Source organism: Ylistrum balloti, unplaced genomic scaffold (assembly GCF_031769215.1).
Source record: "Ylistrum balloti isolate Yb309-2 unplaced genomic scaffold, AGI_CSIRO_Ybal_v1 Utg371768, whole genome shotgun sequence".
NCBI classification, from domain to species: Eukaryota; Metazoa; Mollusca; class Bivalvia; order Pectinida; family Pectinidae; genus Ylistrum; species Ylistrum balloti.
In genome coordinates, this window is record NW_026782885.1 from 1 (window position 1) to 23,437 (window position 23,437).

The 23,437-nt window shown below is 37.5% G+C and overlaps 2 protein-coding genes across 2 annotated transcripts; one reads left to right on the forward strand and one right to left on the reverse strand.

Annotated features, from left to right (window-relative positions):
* Positions 1-2,047: 2,047 nt before the first annotated feature.
* LOC132563553 (uncharacterized) lies at positions 2,048-3,487 on the forward strand. The gene is made up of 3 exons (XM_060228294.1): positions 2,048-2,390; positions 3,006-3,071; positions 3,261-3,487. The coding sequence occupies exons 1-3, from the start codon at positions 2,048-2,050 to the stop codon at positions 3,485-3,487; spliced, it is 636 nt and encodes a 211-aa protein (XP_060084277.1).
* Positions 3,488-8,371: 4,884 nt separating this feature from the next.
* LOC132563554 (uncharacterized) lies at positions 8,372-9,543 on the reverse strand. Its single transcript, XM_060228295.1, has 2 exons — positions 8,984-9,543; positions 8,372-8,531 (listed from the first exon to the last, which is right to left on the reverse strand). The coding sequence occupies exons 1-2, from the start codon at positions 9,541-9,543 to the stop codon at positions 8,372-8,374; spliced, it is 720 nt and encodes a 239-aa protein (XP_060084278.1).
* Positions 9,544-23,437: the final 13,894 nt, after the last annotated feature.

Genomic DNA, 23,437 nt, shown 5'->3' on the forward strand with positions numbered 1-23,437 from the left:
CTTCTACGTCTACAACGCTATGATTTCACTCTAATCTACAGGCCAGGCAAGGAATTAGTAGTAGCGGACACACTTTCTCGTGCATATCTTCCCAACAAGGATGGGAACATGGATGAAGAACTCAGTTGTCATGTACACACTGTTTTGAACAGTCTACCTGTCTCTGTCAATAAAATGGATCAAATTCGCACTCGAACACGAGGTACTCAACAACTCAGTCAAGTTAAGGCATTGATAGAGAATGGCTGGCCAAAATAAAAATGTTCTAACAAAAAACCTACAAGAGTTTTGGAAACTTAGAAATGAACTAACTATCAACGAAGGCATAGTGCTCAAAGGAGAAAGGATAGTAATTCCGGAAAGTCTCCAAGATGAAATACTGTCAGATCTTCATGTAGGTCACTTTGGTATAGAAAAACCAAACTCAGAGCCAGAAGTATTGTTTATTGGCCTGACACTATATCAAGGTGTATTACCTGTATGGATATGAGGAACAACAATCAGAAAGAACCTTTGAAGCCAACACCTGTACCAAGTGGACCGTGGCAAGTTGTGGGGAACCGAGTTATTCTCATGGAACCAGTCAGACTTCCTGATAGTCACTGATTACTATTCCCGATACTTTGAGGTAGCAAAGTTGGAGAACACTGAAAGTGTAACAGTAATAACACACCTGAAATCTATCTTTGCACGACATGGAATACCGTTTGAAGTGAGGAGCGACAATGGTCCACAATATTCCTCATCCGAATTCAAAACATTTGCGACAAAGTGGAAGTTTAAACACACAACATCAAGTCCCTATTTTGCTCAGCGAACGGCTTAGCAGAGAAATCTGTACAAACCATGAAACGCATCCTTGAGAAACCAACGCTAACGGGCAAATACCGTATTCTACTCGAGTACAGGAACTCGCCTACGGATACAGAATCACCAGCACAACTACTCATGAGCAGAGAGCTTAGATCTGTGCTACCAGTTACCCAACTTAAACTTCAACCATGTGTAGTGTCTTCAGAACACGTTCAGAAAACCAGACAGAAATCGCAGCAAAAGCAGAAAAAATATTTCGATATTGGAGCCAAACGCCTTTCGGAATTAAATGACGGAGATAAGATTCGTTTTAAACACAGAGGACAATGGAGCTCCAGGAAACATTTATAATCACTCTGAATACCCGAGGTCCTACACAGTAGTGACACCTGATGGTGAGAAGTTTCGTCGAAATCGTCGAGACATCATTCAGTCACGAGAGGAAACATTCAGGAGAAACACAGAGGACATTCCTGATTTCATGGAGCAAGAATCAACTACGAAACCTAGTGACACGCCAACGCATAAGGCGACAGCACTAGCAATGCCCACCGGAACTCTCTGAGTATGAAGACAAAATACGGCAGAAGTGTGAAACTGCCAGCACGATTCAAAGATTATGAGATGTGAAGTGCACAGGGGCAGAATAATCTCCCTTTTAATGTTAGGTCTCAGGCAGGACAGTCTATCCTGATCCTGGTAGTTATGCTTGATAAAATTCATCAGTAAAGAGTTCAAAATCAAAACTATTTTTGGTCCATTATCTTCTGGTGAATTTGGTAACTCATAATTGCAAAATTATCACATTTTATTTGTTGCTTGTGTTCCATATATAATTCTCAATCAAGAGGGTTGGATATACACTATTAGTTAGAAACTGTGACAATTTTATAAAGAACAAAGAAATATTAAGTTTCAGACATGTATCAACATGCAGTTTAATTTCAGCTATTTTGTTTCAGTATGGTCAATTAACCACAAAATACAAGTTACATATATATCATATGCTCCCTCCAATCACAAATGAACTTTTAAAGATAAAATACCTATTTTCAAAAGGGGAGTTGTAATGATCTATAGTAGTTGTAATCTCGTAAGAGTTATCTCTCAATCTCTCGTGTATTGGTTATATGACAGCCTCGTTCTGAAAATAAAAATAAACATGGAGCTGAGAAGAAACGTGTACACCCGACAAAACTGCACTTCCGGTTGAGTCTGACATTCCAATGTAAACATGGTGAAACACTGCTGTTGGGGTGATTGTCGGAGTGACGACCGCTACAGAAATGCAGATCATATGCAGGACGTGTTCTTCATACCGTTTCCCAAGCCTAAAACACAGCATGAAAAATGTAGATTGTGGGTTTCCTTGTGCGGGCGTAAAAACTGGGGGGTTACCAATGTAAACAAACACACTTACATATGCAGCAAGCATTTCTTTGGAGGAAACGGTCCTACCATTGACCATCCCAATCCTTTGCCGGCATCTGGTACGGCCATTGATATAAAACGAGCACAGAGAAGAGCTCGACCATACCCCAGGTCCAGATCATTGCCAGCATCAGTGATAAAGAAATGTAAGTATTAGCGTTCAAATCCATAACAATACACATGTAAGGTAGAATATAGTCCGAAGCCGAAGGGTTCTGACATTTTTTTTTTGGTTGGGGGGGTTGGGGGGGAGGTTGCTCCAAAATTCTGCTAGTGTGGCTAAAATAATCTAAGCAAACATATACAGGTATACTGGACAAATATTACTAGTCCTATAATATATGACTTAACAATCCTGTCATAATATTTAACCTTTATTTTCAGATTTTTGACATTTACCATTTACTGCCGAATGTTTAATATCAAGACAGAATTGTGAAGTCATATATTATAGGACTACATGTGAGTTATCAGTTTTATGAATTGTAACTGGGAATAAAATCCACACATAGCTACATATTACACAGTTCATTATCATTAACTTAAAGAACCTTCAAACCTTGCCTCTCCAGAGTCATGTATTTTGAGGTAAAATATACACTTTTCAAGTCAATTCAGAGTTAAATAATGTGAAGCACTTTGGTACATTTCTATAAAAGGAACATCACTACTTGTAGATAATCATTTATTATGTTTAATTAATTGATGTTGTGATTAGTTAATACCTGGTATTTAGAATATCAATATTGAATTTGTTACAGGCCAAATTGACGACACCAAACTGATAATGCAGCAGGAAAACCACAACAATTCATTCAGTATCTTGAGTAAGTCTTAAGAATAGGAAACAACAACTCACATGATTATTCAGCTGAATTCTATCAATTTTATTATTTCTCCTTGGTTATTGCTGGTTGTATCAAACATGTTGTGTATATAACAACTAAGAAATCTTCTGTAAAATATCAACAATTTGATCATGTCTCTTCGCCATAATAAGTATTCCTTTGCTACAGGTGACCATGCCTACACTATTCAACCCAGAGGTCCAGGAGAGAGAGGTACACAAACAGATAGTGTGGAGACCAGAAATTTTGGCACTCAGACAGATCTTACTATCAACTGCTTAAAGAACTATGACGATCAGCAGCTTCAAAATGAAGGCCTAATACGTCGACACCTGACAGCAACTAATGTAACTAAAGATGACTCCTCATGCAAATTTTACACAGGTTGGTTTTAGTTAAAGTTGCACAGTGCATTATTAATTAAAGATTCAAATATCCTTTTTTATGTTTCTGAAGAGAATAATAAGTACATAACCTGTAGGAAAAGGCATTCATATTCCAAATGACAGCATATTATGAGTACTATTTGCCAATGCTGTTGTTTTGGTGACGAAAAACATACGTCTCCTTCCCAAGCAAAAAAATATATTTTACCTTTGACCTAAAGGTCAAGGTCAGAGTGACCTTTTGTAAGTGCAGCGCACATCTCCTTTAGGTGATGCAACTACATACTGGGCTTGGGCAAAATATTATTTGAAGAACCAGAACAAGAAAATGTACTTATACAATATGTCTCCCTTCATTCAAAGGGGAGACATAATTAACTTTTTACTGGGATTATGTTGAGTTTTGTTTATTGCTCTTTCAGGGTTGTCAATGGCATTGCTCTCACTGGTGTTTGGATGGCTAAAAAATAAAGCTAAAAACATGACCTACTGGTGTGGAGCAGAAACAAATAAGGACAAAGTTGAGGTAAATTAATGAAAACAGTGTACATCTACCCACAAATGTAATTAAAATTTTAAGGATCATTTTTTTACAATGGAAATTAGTATTACTGAAATTAAGGATTATTTTTAAGACTACAATTACAGGTTTTATAACAAAAATAATAAATGCACACAGCTAACTAATCAGCTGCAGCACACAATTAATAATTTCTATTTCTAATTTAAGGTATCAAATGTTGGAAGACCAAGGTCTCTATCATTATGGGAGGAATTCCTTTTGGCACTTCTGCGACTAAGAAAAGGGTATGACAACACCACACTGGGACAGATGTTTGGTATATCAGCAAGTTCTGTTAGCCGGATATTTTTACATGGATGTGTCTCATGTCCCGTGAGCTAAGGTTTTTAGTGTGTTGGCCATCTAGGGAACAGTGTAGAAGGAAGTTGCCAAAGTGTTTCAAGTGGTTTACTCGCACAAGGTGTGTTATAGATTGCACAGAGTTTTTCATACAGAAACCCAGTATGCCTTCCTCTCAACGGATAACCTGGTCCGCATACAAACATCACAATACCTTAAAAGTGTTAATGGGAATAACCCCCACAGGATCATTCAGTTTTGTATCTGGGGCTTTTACAGGTAGCATATCAGATAAAAACATAGTTCTGCAAAGTGGCTTTCTGGAAAAGATAGAATATGGTGATGACATTATGGCTGATCGGGGTTTCCTTATCCGAGGAGAGCTTGCCTTAAGAGGTGCTACACTAAATATGCCACCATTTGCCATGGGAAGACAACTCTGCAGCAAAGCAACAACAAAAACTAGGAGGATTGCTCATGCGAGAATTCACGTTGAGAGGGCAATAGGACGTTTAAAAAACTTCAGTCTACTTCAAGGGGTCTTAAGTCTGAAACTGAAAAATGTAATTGATGATGTTATTTTAGTTTGTGCAGCACTGTGTAATTTGGACAACCAACTTGTAAAGTAGTGGTCATGTGTGATCATTATGTGCAGTTAACTTGCTGATAATTACTGTAAAACAAAAGCAGTCCTTAGTTATGTCAGGAAAATGTTAAAGAGGCACTCCTTTGTTTGAAATGATTTTAGGTTGTAAAAATGAAACTTAAAGGAAAATAAGTATTTTTCCACAGTTGTAAAAGTTATTATCTTTACATTATTACTGCAATTTCACTCTCAAGTTAATCTAAAGCTTTCATGTTTTTGATGTCCGAATGCAGGAATGCCCCTTTCACCGATTTGTAGATTTAATTACCAGGATGATTAGACAATCTATATATAGAGTTCATTTTCCTGGTTGAGCTTTACAGTGCGTCAGCTTGTATTTCAGAGATCAAAGCACTTAACAAGTTTTGTTCAAAGTAAGTTTTCACCTTGTAAATCATATTTTCAAAGAAGATTTGGTCGAATTCACAGTGAGCAACATGGATGCCTTTGCGAGTGTAAATAACCAAATCAGTTGAAGAGAGTTCCAGAATACCCATATGTGCCTGAATCTGATGGAAATAGTCACTTTTCTCTGCTACCACCCATTTCCCATCAATAAGTTCACATCCTTTATGTACACCTGCCGTCTTTGGATTTTCATTTCTTAATGAATAAGGACATTTAATTTCAATATTTTTGTTTTCATGAGATGGATTCTTACATTTACAGGAGAAAACACCATCACTGCTGCAACCTATATAACATGTACAAGGATAAACAGTTAGGCCTTTTTGGGTGATTTTGCATCCTAAATGCTTCCTTCTGTTTGCTCGCATGTACAGATCATGACCCTTTTGCTCATTTTTCTTGCCCCATTCAAGAGGTGCTGGATCAATATCATCATCACTTGCATATTTACCAAGTAAAGATTTGAGTAAGGATGGTGGATTTCTGTTGTTGTCAATGGTGTCACAAACTTTTCTGAAACTTGATGCAGTAATCATACCAATACGGAAAGCATTCCACGTTTTGTTTTGGACTTGACCAATAGTTGCCTGTTCAATGTATTCTACCTGATCAGATGACAATGTTAAACAACCTGGTTCTTGTTCTAAGAAACCCTTGCAAAGGTGTGTAGACGTTACACTGTCTGTGTTAACTTCTTGATCAAGATATTGCTTCACATTTTGCCTGATAGAAAGTTTCATACATTTTTCATCAAGTTTTGTACATGTACCATTTTTTTCATCTGGGTCATCCAAAACAAGCAAGTCCAATGCTTGAGCATTTGGAGAAATCTGTGGACCAACAGAATTTAGTACAATCAGACAACCCAAAGTAAGAATGGAATCGATAACAATAGATTTCATAACTTGGAGTTCAATAAGCAGTTATTATCAGGGACTTTTGTTCAGCTTTACATTTACTGTAGGTCTATAAGAATATTTACCAGTTCAAATTTAGTAATTGAGCATTTCAAAATGTTTGAATTCTTACTTGTGCTTTTCATCTTAGAGAGAAGTAAAACAAGGGAAAACATTTTACTACTGTGATTTTATATGATACCTCTTTGAGGGATTGTGCAAAAGATGTTATCTGATCCTGAGTAGTAATGTCCCTCTGACTGCGGATTCTGGGATCATATGAAGCAGTTGACACACTTTCATCACTTTGATTCAGACTGCTGTATCTACCATATAAAGAGAGATTACTTGATACAACCTCTGCTTTTTTGATACATATGTACGTTGTATCTTGCGTTAAAATAGAATATTTTTGTTTTTTTTTTTTTTGTGAAATGATGTCATATCAAAATTATATTGAATAGAAAAAGAAAAACCTGAACAGTACTGGTAACAAGACGTGTAGTTCAAAATCCCTGACAATCATGATACATGTAATTTATTAAATTGTTTTTGTGAGTTTTCCACAGTGATTCTTTTTTCAATAATTGAATAGATACACATGTACATTCTCATATTATTGTTCCCATCATGTGCGTGCAACAGGAATTGGCAACTTTAACTTATATTTACTTTTACATGTACATGTTATTTGAAAGTGTAATTTTTTGTTGAATACACTCACTTGGCCTTTACCACTTTCAGCTTTTTAACCGGTACAGGATTATCATGAAGGTGAGGCCTTTTTGCCCACTGGTTTTCACCATCAGTTACAGACTTCTGCTCAAAGTTTTCTAACTCATATAATGCAGCAGAAACATGTCGGCATGCTCCATCTGCCCTGTAAGCATGTAATAAAGTATATTTTTTTATCAAGATCAGTACCAACTATTGATCAGTTGTATTGGAAATGATATTGGCCAGGGAGATAAATTGGTTTTCAGCAGAAAATTTAGCTTTACACACAATGTATATATCAATTTATATTATTTTTCCTGAGATTCATGCATTGTTTTGCCAATGTATTTGTTGAATTTTCACCATTGATTTAAATACACATGTATTGTCTGTAATACAGTGACTGTATATGTGTATTTTCTTTGCCGTAAAAAATGTATATAAACGTTCACTGATGACAGCTTCTGAAAGTTTATATGTAGTTTTACCACCTTGGATGCTATTTCAAATAGAATTGAAATAGAAATAGAAGTGAAGTTTGAATAAGACGAGAGCAGGTCATAGAACAAAATTATTTTTTATTATCTGAATCTTGTTGACTAATTGTAAGCTTACCCTCCTGTACATGTACAGTAACCTCACTATGTTCTTTTTCAATCAGAATCCAAAGATCATAGTGTTTTTTATTGAGGTAAGTCACTTCTCTCTGTGTTGGTTTACATTTAGCTTTAAACAGACAAACTGGATATGACTTCAGCTCATGAACAACAGTTCTTCAATGTGACCGTCAATAAAGAGTCTGTTTTTGTTTCATTCATTTGTGAAATCGAACGGACAAAAGACCGAATTTTATCTAATGTAACCGTATCTTTGCACGATATCAAAAATATTGAACGGCTTCACACAGGAACAAGAAAAACCTGAACAGATATACCTCTCCTAGACAAATAACTCTGGTACATGATATTGAGTAAAATCCCTGACGGATTCATTTGATACATGTAATTTATTAAATTGTTTAGCAATGAGTTTTCCACAGTGATTCTTTTTTGCGTTTAATTGTATACTGATTTACAAATGTTTTATCGATGATGTAATGCGTTTTAGTAAATGGAAATTATTTTTTTTTAGCTTTTTTTTTGTGAAATACATATCAAAATTATATCAGAGAATAGAAAAAGATATTACATTATTTCAGCTTTTTAACAACAGGTACGGATTCTGTAGTTTTCCACAGTGATTCTCAATACTATTGAATAATTGTATTATTGTTCCCATCTTTGCAACAGGAATTGGCAACTTTAACTTATATTTACTTTTACATGTACATGTTATTTGAAAGTGTAATTTTTTGTTGAATACACTCACTTGGCCTTTACCACTTTCAGCTTTTTAACCGGTACAGGATTATCATGAAGGTGAGGCCTTTTTGCCCACTGGTTTTCACCATCAGTTACAGACTTCTGCTCAAAGTTTTCTAACTCATATAATGCAGCAGAAACATGTCGGCATGCTCCATCTGCCCTGTAAGCATGTAATAAAGTATATTTTTTTATCAAGATCAGTACCAACTATTGATCAGTTGTATTGGAAATGATATTGGCCAGGGAGATAAATTGGTTTTCAGCAGAAAATTTAGCTTTACACACAATGTATATATCAATTTATATTATTTTTCCTGAGATTCATGCATTGTTTTGCCAATGTATTTGTTGAATTTTCACCATTGATTTAAATACACATGTATTGTCTGTAATACAGTGACTGTATATGTGTATTTTCTTTGCCGTAAAAAATGTATATAAACGTTCACTGATGACAGCTTCTGAAAGTTTATATGTAGTTTTACCACCTTGGATGCTATTTCAAATAGAATTGAAATAGAAATAGAAGTGAAGTTTGAATAAGACGAGAGCAGGTCATAGAACAAAATTATTTTTTATTATCTGAATCTTGTTGACTAATTGTAAGCTTACCCTCCTGTACATGTACAGTATGCTGCTTTGACCTCACTATGTTCTTTTTCAATCAGAATCCAAAGATCATAGTGTTTTTTATTGAGGTAAGTCACTTCTCTCTGTGTTGGTTTACATTTAGCTTTAAACAGACAAACTGGATATGACTTCAGCTCATTGAACAACAGTTCTTCAATGTGACCGTCAATAAAGAGTCTGTAATCGTCACAAGATTTGTATGCTTTGAGTTTCTTTTTGTCATAATCTGCCTTGCTGTTGATGAGGTAGTTAAACAAGTCATACAAAGAAAAATCTGGTATATTCGAAAAATCTGAGGTATAACCTGGTGCTGTAAACGGATTGTCGAACGGACAACCTACAGACCGAATTTTATCTAATGTAACCGTAGAGTCGTCTTTGCACGATAGACAGTCTGGGTCCACCGGTAAATTGAGTGTTTCTACGGCTTCACACAGGTTAACAAGCTTATTCTTTAAAATTCCAGTGACAGATATACCTCTCCTAGACAAATACTCTTTTAACTCTGGTACTTTCAGTGAACTAAATCGGGATATCGACATTTTTCATAGGTTAGAATTCCGACCGGATTTGTTTACACTGGATACACGATTGGAATGTCGGGTGTCACGTGACTACTACTCTTCGGATTATCGCCCCTTATTTATATGGCGGTTTATGCAAATGGACTATTGACCCTGATTTACAAGCGTTTAAGTGACACTGATCAGATAAAAGCATTCGACTGACCCTGATTTTCAAGCGTTTAGCAACGCTGATGAGATATAAGCATTTGACTGATCCTGATTTTCATGTGTTTTAGTGACACCGATTTATGACGATCAGAAAAAGCGCTTATCTGACCTTAAATTTTAAGCGTTTAAATGACACTGAATAGATGAAAGCGTTTGACTGGCCCTGATTTCCAAGCGTGTTGATCAGATAAAAGCGTTTTTCTTACCCTGATTTACAAACGTTTTATCGATGATGTAATAGCGTTTTAGTAAGTTTCATGGAAATTATTTTTTTTTAGCTTGATAGAAATACGTTTGACTAACCCTTACATTAGTTTTAGTGACTGATCAGAGAAAAACACACAAATCAGGGGAAAAACGTTTGACCTTTACATAGAAAGGTGTTCTCAGCTGCTTTTGGTTTTACAATCGTTTTAGTGACAAATATTTAAGGTTTCGACTAACCGCGTATTCGTGAAATAGATAAGGGAAAACGTTCGATTGACATTGATTAACAAGCGTTTCAGTGATAGTTTAAATGATCCCGATTTACACGCAGTTATCCAGATTAATAAACATATCTTTATTAACAAGTGTTTCAGTTCTTCAAATCAGGAAAAAAAATACCTTTATTTAGAAATGTTTTCTTACCTGTATTTCTGCTGTTGGATGAGATCAAGCTACTATTTGATATGATTGAAAATCATAGTATCTAGGGTATTTGGGAAGTACACCATTAGCTTTTATCCCCGAATCAAAGAATCTTACAAACGACAGGTTTCACTGCCACGTATTGTCCAAATTTTCTGCAACTGTTCCGTTGTACATCGTACGTTTTACTGTTAATGTGTCTAATCATTTCAAATTACCACTCAAGTTGTTCCTCTATACACCGGACAGTTTTAATCAACAATGTAAAACATAATTTCACTGATATCGAGTATTTCAATGTACAGCGAAAGTTCTGTTGTTTTAAATGTGCAAATATGTTCAAGTGTTTCAATGTACATCAGACATTCTACTTTCCTCAAATAGTACAATGTACCGTGGAAGTTTTACTGCTCTCGAACTGTTTCAATGTATAGATATGGTCTACTGTTCTCAAGTGTTTCAATGTATAGATATGGTCTACCGTTCTCAAGTGTTTCAATGTATAAATATGGTCTACCGTTCTCAAGTGTTTCAATGTATAAATATGGTCTATTGTTCTCAAGTGTTTCAATGTATAAATATGGTCTACTGTTCTCAAGTGTTTCAATGCATAAATATGGTCTACTGTTCTCAAGAGTTTCAATGCATAAATATGGTCTACAGTTCTCAAGAGTTTCAATGCATAAATATGGTCTACCGTTCTCAAGTGTTTCAATATATAAATATGGTCTACAGTTCTCAAGTGTTTCAATGCATAAATATGGTCTACCGTTCTCAAGTGTTTCAATATATAAATATGGTCTACCGTTCTCAAGTGTTTCAATGCATAAATATGGTCTACTGTTCTCAAGTGTTTCAATGTATAAATATGGTCTACCGTTCTCAAGTGTTTCAATGTATAGATATGGTCTACCGTTCTCAAGTGTTTCAATGTATAGATATGGTCTACCGTTCTCAAGTGTTTCAATGTATAGATATGGTCTACTGTTCTCAAGTGTTTCAATATATAAATATGGTCTACAGTTCTCAAGTGTTTCAATGTATAGATATGGTCTATTGTTCTCAAGTGTTTCAATGTATAAATATGGTCTACTGCTCTCAAGTGTTTCAATGTATAACGGGTCTACCGTTCTCAAGTTTTTCAATGTAGTATCTTATTGCATAACTGCAGTTAAACTGTTTTTCTTAGTGTTTCATTGTAAATCGGAAGTCTACAACCGTCTCTCCGAGTGTTTCACTGCACATTGTTCAGATGAATTTTTCCCCAATATTTCAACGTACAGCGGAAGACATTTCGTTGTAACTATTTGTGGAACTCTGGGAGGGGGGAGTAGTTGTGTATACATCCACTTTCTTGTACACCCGTCGTAGAGCTGACTTAAAATTTGGAAGTGGGTTATTTGGACGGCGATTCAGATTCCAAATAAAAATATTTTCTGTGTACTCTGTATAGGCCTCCTGATATCGCACATTTCTTTTTTTGGTATAATTTCCAGAATTCTAGAGACACTGCTATTCAGGAAACCCAACATTCATATCGCCCAACTAATACTATGTGAACTTTTTAACTGCAGAAAACACGCATGTTGTATATGGTATTATACACACCTTTTACATGACTAACGTACTCATCGACAAACCGAAATTTATAGGACGAAATTTGGGAGAGATCCGTCCTTTACTTAGAAATAGCAGTAACAAACTTCATTGAAAAAAATCATGATGGCTGCCTGTCGGTCATTTGGGTTTTTTTATCAGTCCCAAAATCAAACGGGCACAACTAGGGACCAAGAGGAACCTCCATATGCAATTTGAGAAAGATCCATACATTACATTTTTAGAAATAGCGATAACAAAAATTGTTTACGGACGGACGGACCACGGACGCAGGGCGATTAAAAAATACAAAAAAAAATTCTATGCGGATATATATGGTATTGTAGAACGTTATTCTACTTTGAATCCTGGAAACTTTTGGAAAATTGTCCGCAAACTAATAAAATCTTACACATCTACACAACTCAATGACATAAGACATACACAACTCAATGACATAACAGACATACACAACTCAATGACATAACAGACATACACAACTCAATGACATAAAAGGTTTTCTTTGTCATTAATATTTAGATATTGTTTGGATGCTGGTATCTTTCCAGAAAATTAGCAATATTTATGCCATATTTTCTAGGTGTTTCAATGTACAGCATAAGTTTATCTGTTGTCCAGGAGTTTCATTGTACAGCATAAGTTTATCTGTTGTCCAGGAGTTTCATTGTACAGCATAAGTTTATCTGTTGTCCAGGAGTTTCATTGTACAGCATAAGTTTATCTGTTGTCCAGGAGTTTCATTTTACAGCAAAGTTTATCTGTTGTCCAGGAGTTTCATTGTACAGCATAAGTTTAACTGTTGTCCAGGTGTTTCAATGTACAGTATAAGTTTAACTGTTATCCAGGTCCCGGTCTTTCGAAAGTTAAGATTTAACCAGTGGTTAGTGAAGAATGAGAAATTCACTCAAAATAAATCAATCTGAACCGCCTCAATAAATCTACAAAACTGTGATATTATAAATTACGTTTCCACTTTTGATTAATTCATGTTTAACAATTTTCACTAACCACTGGTTATTTCTAACCAGCCTTTGAACCAGGGACAAGTGTTTCAAAGTGTAGCAGGAATTTACTCTGGTCCAAGTCTTCACAGTAAGGCGGAGATTTTACTATTTTCAATAAAAAATCATTGCGGAAGTTTAATCCAACTCTTCAGTTTTTACACTGTACAACGTAAGTTTAACCCTTCTCTGGGGTTGTTACACTGCACAGCGGAAGTTTTCCTTTTTTCTAAATTTTTGACTCCACAACGGAAGTTTATAGTTGTCCAAGTGTCACCAGTACGGCAAAGGTTTCTATATTTTCAGTTTTTCGCCGTGTAACTCTTCTGTCAGTTTTAACTCTGCGCGGTGAAAATTTACCCTCGTCTTAGTTTTTGGATGAACATTGGAACTTTTTGTCATTCTTTTCATCAGTCGGGCATGTAGAAGTGGTTATATGTTGAACTTCCGGTAGCATTTTCTTGTCTAATATGGCCATATTACCATGTGTATTTAGCAAACAGTAGCTTTTTCACCACACGGTAGCTAACGTGTTTTGTATCACAACAGAACGGTTCTTGTAACACAGTATAACTATTAGGTATCACGTGATTGGAAAGATTCATATGTCATTGGGAACTGTTCGTGTAACACAAGGGAACGGATCACGTAGCGCAGGTGAACAAATCACGTGTCGAGGGGCATAATTTGTGTATCACAGGGGAACGAATCACGTAGCGCAAGGGAACGAATGGTTCGTGTATCACAGGGGCATAATTAACACGTGTGTATCACAGGGGAATGGTTTGTGTATCACAGGGAAAAATGGTTTGTGTATCACAGGGGAATGGTTTGTGTATAGCAGGGAAATGGTTTGTGTATCAGAAATGGTTTGTGTATCACATGGTTTGTGGGGAATGGTTTGTGTATCACAGGGGGAATGGTTTGTGTATCACAGGGAAATGGTTTGTGTATCACAGGGAAATTGCAGGGAAATGGTTTGTGTATCACAAGGGATAATTTGTGTTTCACAGGGGAATGGTTTGTGTATCACAAGGGATAATCGTGTATCACAGGGAAATAGTTTGTGTATCACAGGGAAATGGTTTGTGTATCACAGTGGAATGGTTTGTGTATCACAGGGCGAATGGTTTGTGCAGGGAAATGGTTTGTGTATCATAGGGAAATGGTTTGTGTATCATGGCAGGGAAATGGTTTGTGTATCACAGGGAAATGGTTTGTGTATCACAGGGAAATGGTTTGTGTATCACAAGGGATAATTGGTTTGTGTATCACAGGGGAATGGTTTGTGTATCACAGGGGAATGGTTTGTGTATAATTCGTGTATCATAGGGAAATGGTTTGTGTATCACAGGGGAAGGGTTTGTGTTTGTGGTGTGTGTATCACAGGGGAATGGTTTGTGTATCACAGGGATAATGGTTTGTGTATCACAGGGTAATGGTTTGTGTATCACAGGGGAATGGTTTGTGTATCACAGGGAAATGGTTTGTGTATCTCAGGGGGAATGGTTTGTGTATCACAGGGGAATGGTTTGTGTATCACAGGGAAATGGTTTGTGTATCACAGGGAAATGGTTTGTGTATCACAGGGAAATTGCAGGGAAATGGTTTGTGTATCACAAGGGATAATTCGTGTTTCACAGGGGAATGGTTTGTGTATCACAGGGAAATGGTTTGTGTATCACAGGGAAATTGCAGGGAAATGGTTTGTGTATCACAAGGGATAATTCGTGTTTCACAGGGGAATGGTTTGTGTATCACAAGGGATAATTCGTGTATCACAGGGAAATGGTTTGTGTATCACAGGGGAAGGGTTTGTGTTTGTGGTTTGTGTATCACAGGGAAATGGTTTGTGTATCTCAGGGGGAATGGTTTGTGTATCACAGGGGGAATGGTTTGTGTATCACAGGGAAATGGTTTGTGTATCACAGGGAAATTGCAGGGAAATGGTTTGTGTATCACAAGGGATAATTCGTGTTTCACAGGGGAATGGTTTGTGTATCACAGGGAAATGGTTCACAGGGAAATGGTTTGTGTATCACAGGGGAAGGGTTTGTGTTTGTGGTTTGTGTATCACAGGGGAATGGTTTGTGTATCACAGGGATAATTCGTGTATCACAGGGGAATGGTTTGTGTATCTCAGGAAAATGGTTTGTGTATCACAGGGGAATGGTTTGTGTATCACAGGGGAATGGTTTGTGTATCACAGGGGGAATGGTTTGTGTATCACAGGGGGAATGGTTTGTGTATCACAGGGAAATGGTTTGTGTATCACAGGGAAATTGCAGGGAAATGGTTTGTGTATCACAAGGGATAATTCGTGTTTCACAGGGGAATGGTTTGTGTATCACAAGGGATAATTCGTGTATCACAGGGAAATAGTTTGTGTATCACAGGGAAATGGTTTGTGTATCACAGGGAAATGGTTTGTGTATCACAGGGGAATGGTTTGTGTATCACAGGGAAATGGTTTGTGTATCACAGGGGAAGGGTTTGTGTATCACAGGGGGAATGGTTTGTGCATCACAGGGGGAATTGGTTGTGTATCACAGGGAAATGGTTTGTGTATCACAGGGGAAGGGTTTGTGTATCACAGGGGGAATGGTTCATGTATCTCAGGGGAATGGTTAATGTATCACAGGGGAATGGTTTGTGTATCACAGGGAAATGGTTTGTGTATCTCAGGGGGAATGGTTTGTGTATCACAGGGGAATGGTTTGTGTATCACAGGGGAATGGTTTGTGTATCACAGGGAAATGGTTTGTTTATCACAGGGAAATGGTTTGTGTATCACAGGGAAATGGTTTGTGTATCACAGGGAAATGGTTTGTGTATCTCAGGGGGAATGGTTTGTGTATCACAGGGGGAATGGTTTGTGTATCACAGGGAAATGGTTTGTGTATCACAGGGAAATGGTTTGTGTATCACAGGGGAAGGGTTTGTGTATCACAGGGAAATGGTTTATGTATCTCAGGGAAATGGTTTGTGCATCACAGGGGGAATTGGTTGTGTATCACAGGGAAATGGTTTGTGTATCACGGGGGAATGGTTTGTGTATCACAGGGAAATGGTTTGTGTATCACAGGGGGAATGGTTTGTGTATCACAGGGGGAATGGTTTGTGTATCACAGGGAAATGGTTTGTGTATCACAGGGAAATTGCAGGGAAATGGTTTGTGTATCACAAGGGATAATTCGTGTTTCACAGGGGAATGGTTTGTGTATCACAAGGGATAATTCGTGTATCACAGGGAAATGGTTTGTGTATCACAGGGGAAGGGTTTGTGTTTGTGGTTTGTGTATCACAGGGAAATGGTTTGTGTATCTCAGGGGGTATGGTTTGTGTATCACAGGGGGAATGGTTTGTGTATCACAGGGAAATGGTTTGTGTATCACAGGGAAATTGCAGGGAAATGGTTTGTGTATCACAAGGGATAATTCGTGTTTCACAGGGGAATGGTTTGTGTATCACAAGGGATAATTCGTGTATCACAGGGAAATGGTTTGTGTATCACAGGGGAAGGGTTTGTGTTTGTGGTTTGTGTATCACAGGGGAATGGTTTGTGTATCACAGGGATTTGTGTATCACAGGGGAATGGTTTGTGTATCTCAGGAAAATGGTTTGTGTATCACAGGGGAATGGTTTGTGTATCACAGGGGAATGGTTTGTGTATCACAGGGGGAATGGTTTGTGTATCACAGGGGGAATGGTTTGTGTATCACAGGGAAATGGTTTGTGTATCACAGGGAAATTGCAGGGAAATTGTTTGTGTATCACAAGGGGGTGTTTCACAGGGGAATGGTTTGTGTATCACAAGGGATAATTCGTGTAGTTTGTGTATCACAGGGAAATGGTTTGTGTATCACAGGGAAATGGTTTGTGTATCACAGGGAAATGATTTGTGTATCACAGGGGAAGGGTTTGTGTATCACAGGGGGAATGGTTTGTGCATCACAGGGGGAATTGGTTGTGTATCACAGGGAAATGGTTTGTGTATCACAGGGGAAGGGTTTGTGTATCTCAGGGGGAATGGTTCATGTATCTCAGGGAAATGGTTTGTGTATCACAGGGGGATGGTTTGTGTATCACAGGGAAATGGTTTGTGTACCTCAGGGGGAATGGTTTGTGTATCACAGGGGAATGGTTTGTGTATCACAGGGGAATGGTTTGTGTATCACAGGGAAATGGTTTGTTTATCACAGGGAAATGGTTTGTGTATCACAGGGAAATGGTTTGTGTATCACAGGGGGATGGTTTGTGTATCACAGGGAAATGGTTTGTGTATCACAAATGGTTTGTGTATCACAGGGGGAATGGTTTGTGTATCACAGGGAAATGGTTTGTGTATCACAGGGAAATGGTTTGTGTATCACAGGGGAAGGGTTTGTGTATCACAGGGAAATGGTTTGTGTATCTCAGGGAAATGGTTTGTGCATCACAGGGGGAATTGGTTGTGTATCACAGGGAAATGGTTTGTGTATCACGGGGGAAGGGTTTGTGTATCACAGGGGAAGGGTTTGTGTATCTCAGGGAAATGGTTTGTGCATCACAGGGGAATGGTTCATGTATCACAGGGGAATGATTTGTGCATCACAGGGGGAATGGGTTGTGTATCTCAGGGAAATGGTTTGTGTATCACAGGGGGAATGGTTCATGTATCACAGGGGAATGGTTTGTGCATCACAGGGGGAATGGGTTGTGTATCACAGGGAAATGGTTTGTGTATCACAGGGATAATTCGTGTTTCACAGGGAAATGGTTTGTGTATCACAGGGGAAGGGTTTGTGTTTGTGGTTTGTGTATCACAGGGAAATGGTTTGTGTATCTCAGGGGGAATGGTTTGTGTATCACAGGGAAATGGTTTGTGTATCACAGGGGAAGGGTTTGTGTATCACAGGGAAATGGTTTGTGTATCACAGGGGAAGGGTTTGTGTATCTCAGGGGGAATGGTTTGTGTATCACAGGGGGATGGTTTGTGTATCACAGGGAAATGGTTTGTGTATCTCAGGGGGAATGGTTTGTGTACCACAGGGGAATGGTTTGTGTATCACAGGGGAATGGTTTGTGTATCACAGGGAAATGGTTTGTGTATCACAGGGGGATGGTTTGTGTATCACAGGGAAATGGTTTGTGTATCTCAGGGGGAATGGTTTGTGTATCACAGGGGGAATTGGTTGTGTATCACAGGGAAATTGTTTGTGTATCACAGGGAAATGGTTTGTGTATCACAGGGGAAGGGTTTGTGTATCTCAGGGGGAATGGTTTGTGTATCACAGGGGGATGGTTTGTGTATCACAGGGAAATGGTTTGTGTATCTCAGGGGGAATGGTTTGTGTATCACAGGGGAATGGTTTGTGTATCACAGGGAAATGGTTTGTGTATCACAGGGGAAGGGTTTGTGTATCACAGGGAAATGGTTTGTGTATCACAGGGAAATGGTTTGTGCATCACAGGGGGAATTGGTTGTGTATCACAGGGAAATGGTTTGTGTATCTCAGGGAAATGGTTTGTGCATCACAGGGGGAATGGGTTGTGTATCACAGGGAAATGGTTTGTGTATCACAGGGATAATTCGTGTTTCACAGGGAAATGGTTTGTGTATCACAGGGGGAATGGTTTGTGTATCACAGGGGAATGGTTTGTGTATCACAGGGGGAATGGTTTGTGTATATCAGGGGGTCGCTGGGAATGGTGGGGTGGATATGGGGGTAGGGTTGGAGGTGTATGTTGGGACTTGTTAATGTAATTACTGATACTGTTGTTCATATATTAAACTTACCAAAAGAAAATTTACAAATTTTCTCTCTGAACCAACTTTATTCTGGCAAAGTCCACTCCAAACTTTCCTTTTCGTCTTTATTCCATCTAACGAATTTTATTATTCATGTTTCAAAAGAATTGCACCACGCGTAAACTTTCTCTGTCCTAGACAGAATTCTTGTCCTACTTTCGTCATTACATTTCCAGCAAAGGTAAAAAGAATCGCGCTGTAATTTCTCCATACAATATAAATACAGATAGTCCAAAACCTTTCCCGGTCGTCCAACGAGTAAAATTCGCGTCGAGACATTTGCTACACGTGCATCTGTAGAACGGATGTGTATGCTTCGCGCCGTACATATTGTATTCTGTATACATATTGTATATACGAATTAAAGGGATGCCAAATTCGCGTACTTCTTTGGCCCTATAAAAACAACGCTGGACGTATTCGATATCGAATTGTATTTGACTAATTAAAATTTGGCCTTGAAAGACAAAATGAAAGTCCAAATCTAGAATACTTCGTCAAATTTAAGTCCAAGACAACAAACATTTCTTGAAATATACATTCAATATTTCATTGGTAAATTCATGAGACGGGTGTCCAAATAACAGATGTTCTCTGAAAAAAATTGTCTGATGTTACTACAGAGTTGTCCTGATAACAGGTACTGAAGTCTGAACGATGTAAAGAAATAATCAGATATTACATATAGCATCTATACAATGGTAGCATCCAGAATTTTACTATAACTATACTATACCATTTTACAGATAACCTGCCTATGGCTCCTTGTTACCATTCATTTCCCTATCCTCCCTGCTAGCCAAGCATGTCTCTTCCCCTCATCAACCTTTCCTTCTTCTTTGTTATTCCCGTGGATCGCTGTGTGTTTTTACCGTTTGATGGCCCTGATGACCATTTATGTGTTGACGGGCCGTTAAGAATGTAATAATAATATGTCTCATTTTTTCAATTCAAGGTAAAATCAACTTCAAACCCAACAGCGTTTCGCTTTTATATTTCTTACATAAAAAAGTGCTGTGTGACAAACTTGAATATGTGTTGGGTTTTTTTTTTTTTTTTTTGTGGGGGGGGGGGTTTACAATTTACAATTTATGCACTTGTAATGAACACATTAAAAGTGTTATGCCACGTGCATATACTGAATGTAATAATTTGCACGTAACACACGTGTTACTGTTACTCGACAGGTATAGTACTCTTACCTGTGCACGTGTCTCGCTCAGCATTGTTAGTTTTATATCGTTTGGAAAGATTTTGAATTATTTCGGTTTAAATTTTGTCGATAAACAGCAATAGACTCTGTGGTATATAGTGTTTCAGAGTATATACACATTATGTACTCGTGTGTACATGTATACTTGTCTGTTTCGATATCATTTGTAATGAACATATATGAATGTATGATCAAAATCCAGTGACAAAATCTTATGTTTTTCAGAAAAAAATTTCAACGTCACTTAGTTCAGATTATTCAGCAAAATTTAACCTTTCTTGAATGATAATGCATATTTATTCTGAAAGGATTACTAAATTGAAACATGCAGATTTCGATCTTTCGAGCAAATGACGAGCTAAACAGCAAGACTACAGCTATTTTCAACACAGACGAAACAAAAGACATACTTGAAAATATCATGAATTTGATTTCAATAAAATAATCATGGATATATACTTACATTACAAACAAAACTTGCGATCAGCATACGATGTTTACAAAGCCTGCTCAACAAAATTTCACCCACAATAAAAGTGTTCACCGACAATTTTGTGCTCCTCTGATTGGCTGGCCAAACAATCAGAAAGACCAATCGGACGTTTCCGTCATTCTCTCTCCGATTGTCCGTCAAATTCAACCTATCACTAAAACTAACGACATATATTTAATGAATTCTGAATTAGGGAAACGTCATTCTGATCGAAGGGGAATGGGACATGAAAGATCAGGCCCCCAGGCCTATCTGACCGAAAAAAATCACCAAAACAGTCACCTCACAAACTAAGTTTGACAAACATGTTTTTTTAGAGCGGGTTTCTATAGTCATTGTTTTCTCCAACAATTATCATCTTTGACGCTTAATTCTTGTTAAGAAAATACTTTTCAGATTGCTACCATGCTCTACACAGTGAACGGTTTGTGTATCACAGGGGAATGGTTTGTGTATCACAAGGGATAATTCGTGTATCACAGGGGAATGGTTCATGTATCACAGGGGAATGGTTTGTGTATCACAAGGGATAATTCGTGTATCACAAGGGATAATTCGTGTATCATAGGGAAATGGTTTGTGTATCACTGGGGAATGGTTTGTGTATCACAAGGGAATGGCTCGTGTATCACACGGAAATAGTTTTTGTATCAAAGGAGAATGGTTCATGTATCACAAGGGAATGGCTCGTGTGTCACATGGGAATGGCTCGTGTATCACAGGGGAATGGTTTGTGTATCACAAGGCATAATTCATGTATCACAGGGAAATGGTTTGTGTATCACAGGGAAATGGTTCGTGTATCACAGGGGAATGGTTCGTCTATCTCAGGGAAATGGTTTGTGTATATCAGGGGATCGCTGGGAATGGTGGGGTGGATATGGTTGTAGGGTTGGAGGTGTATGTTGGGAATTGATAATGTAATTACTGATACTGTTGTTCATATATTAAACTTACCAAAACAAAGTTTACAATTTTTTCTCTCTGTACCAACTTTTTTCGTGCAAAGTTCACTCCAAACTTTCCTTTCCGTTTGAAAATTATCTTTATTCCATCTAACGAGTTTTTATATTCATGTTTCAAAAGAATTGCACCACGCCTAAACTTTCTCTGTCCTAGACAGAATTCTTGTCCTACTTTCTTCGTTACATTTCCAGCAAAGGTAAAAAAAAAATCGCGCCATAATTTCTCCATACAATATAAATACAGGTAGTCCAAAACCTTTCCCGGTCGTCCAACGAGTAAAATTCGCGTCGAGACATTTGCTACACGTGCATCTGTAGAACGGATGTGTATGCTTCGCGCCGTACATATTGTATTCTCCTTACGAATTAAAGAGATGCCAAAATCGCGTACTTCTTTGGCCCTATCAAAATCACGCTGGACGTACGGCGTAGTTATTCGATTTCGAATGGTATTTGACTAATTAAAATTTGGCCTTGAAAGACAAAATGAAAGTCCAGATTTAGAATACGTCGTCAAATTTAAGTCCAAGACAACAAACATTTCTTGAAATATACATTCAATATTTCATTGGTAAATTCATGAGACGGGTGTCCAAATAACAGATGTTCTCTGAAAAAATTGTCTGATGTTACTCTAGAGTTGTCCTGATAACTGGTACAGAAGTCTGAACGATGTAAAGAAATAATCAGATATTACATATAGCATCTATACAATGGTAGCATCCAGAATTTTACTGTAACTATACTACACCATTTTACAGATAACCTGCCTATGGCTCCTTGTTACCATTCATTTCCCTATCCTCCCTGCTAGCCAAGCATGTCTCTTCCCCTCATCAACCTTTCCTTCTTCTTTGTTATTCCCGTGGATCGCTGTGTGTTTTTACCGTTTGATGGCCCTGATGACCATTTATGTGTTGACGGACCGTTAAGAATGTCATAATAATTTGTCTCAATTTTTCAATTCAAGGTAAAATCCGCTTCAAACCCAACAGCGTTTCGCTTTTATATTTTTCACATAAAAAGTGCTGTGTGACAAACTTGAATATGTGTTGTTTTTTTTCGTTTTTTTTTTTTTTTGGGGGGGGGGGGGGGGGGGGGGTAAGATTTTTTTTTTTTTTTTTTTGGTGGGGGGGGGGGGGTGGTTGGGAGGGAGTAGAATTTATGCACTTGTAATAAACACATGAAACGTGTTATGCCACGTGCAAATGCTAGATATAAATAAAAGCATAGATATATATACATATATATTTAAGCCAGACTGTTATACGTTTAGGTCATGTAGTGACGGGGAATTGCACGTATAACACGTGTTACTGTTGTTTTTTTTGGGTTTTTTTTGGGGGGGGGTAGAATTTATGCACTTGTAATGAACACATTAAACGTGTTATGCCACGTGCATATGCTGGATGTAATAAATTGCACGTAAAACACGTGTTACTGTTACCCGACAGGTATAGTACTCTTACCTGTGCACGTGTCTCGCTCAGCATTGTTAGTTTTATATGTACTTCTTGTAAACCACATGCAAACGTTTGGAAAGATTTTAAATTATTTCGGTTTAAATTTTGTCGATAAACAGCAATAGACACTGCGGTATATAGTGTATCAAAGTATATACACATTATGTACTCGTGTGTACATGTACACTTGTCTGTTTCGATATCATTTGTAATTAACATATATGAATGTATGATCAAAATCCAGTGACAAAATCTCATGTTTTTCAGAAAAAAATTCAACGTCTCTCAGTTCAGATTATCCAGCAAAACTTAAGCTTTCTTGAATGATAATGCATATTTATTCTGAAAGGATTACTAAAATGAACCATGCTGATTTCGATCTTTCGAGCAAAATGACGAGCTAAACAGCAAGACTACAGCTATTTTCAACACAGACGAAACAAAAGACATACTGGAAAATATCATGAATTTGATTTCAATAAAATAATCATGGATATATACTTACATTACAAACAAAACTTGCAATCAG

Bases quoted from the DNA above. Each gene is read 5' to 3' on its own strand.
- LOC132563553 (XM_060228294.1), top strand. From the start codon at position 2,048: ATGGTGAAACACTGCTGTTGGGGTGATTGTCGGAGTGACGACCGCTAC. The intron at 2,391-3,005 runs GTAAGTATTAGC...AATTTGTTACAG, and splicing joins AGCATCAGTGATAAAGAAAT to GCCAAATTGACGACACCAAA. The intron at 3,072-3,260 runs GTAAGTCTTAAG...CCTTTGCTACAG, and splicing joins CAATTCATTCAGTATCTTGA to GTGACCATGCCTACACTATT.
- LOC132563554 (XM_060228295.1), bottom strand. From the start codon at position 9,543: ATGTCGATATCCCGATTTAGTTCACTGAAAGTACCAGAGTTAAAAGAG. The intron at 8,532-8,983 runs GTAAGCTTACAA...ACATGCTTACAG, and splicing joins TACTGTACATGTACAGGAGG to GGCAGATGGAGCATGCCGAC.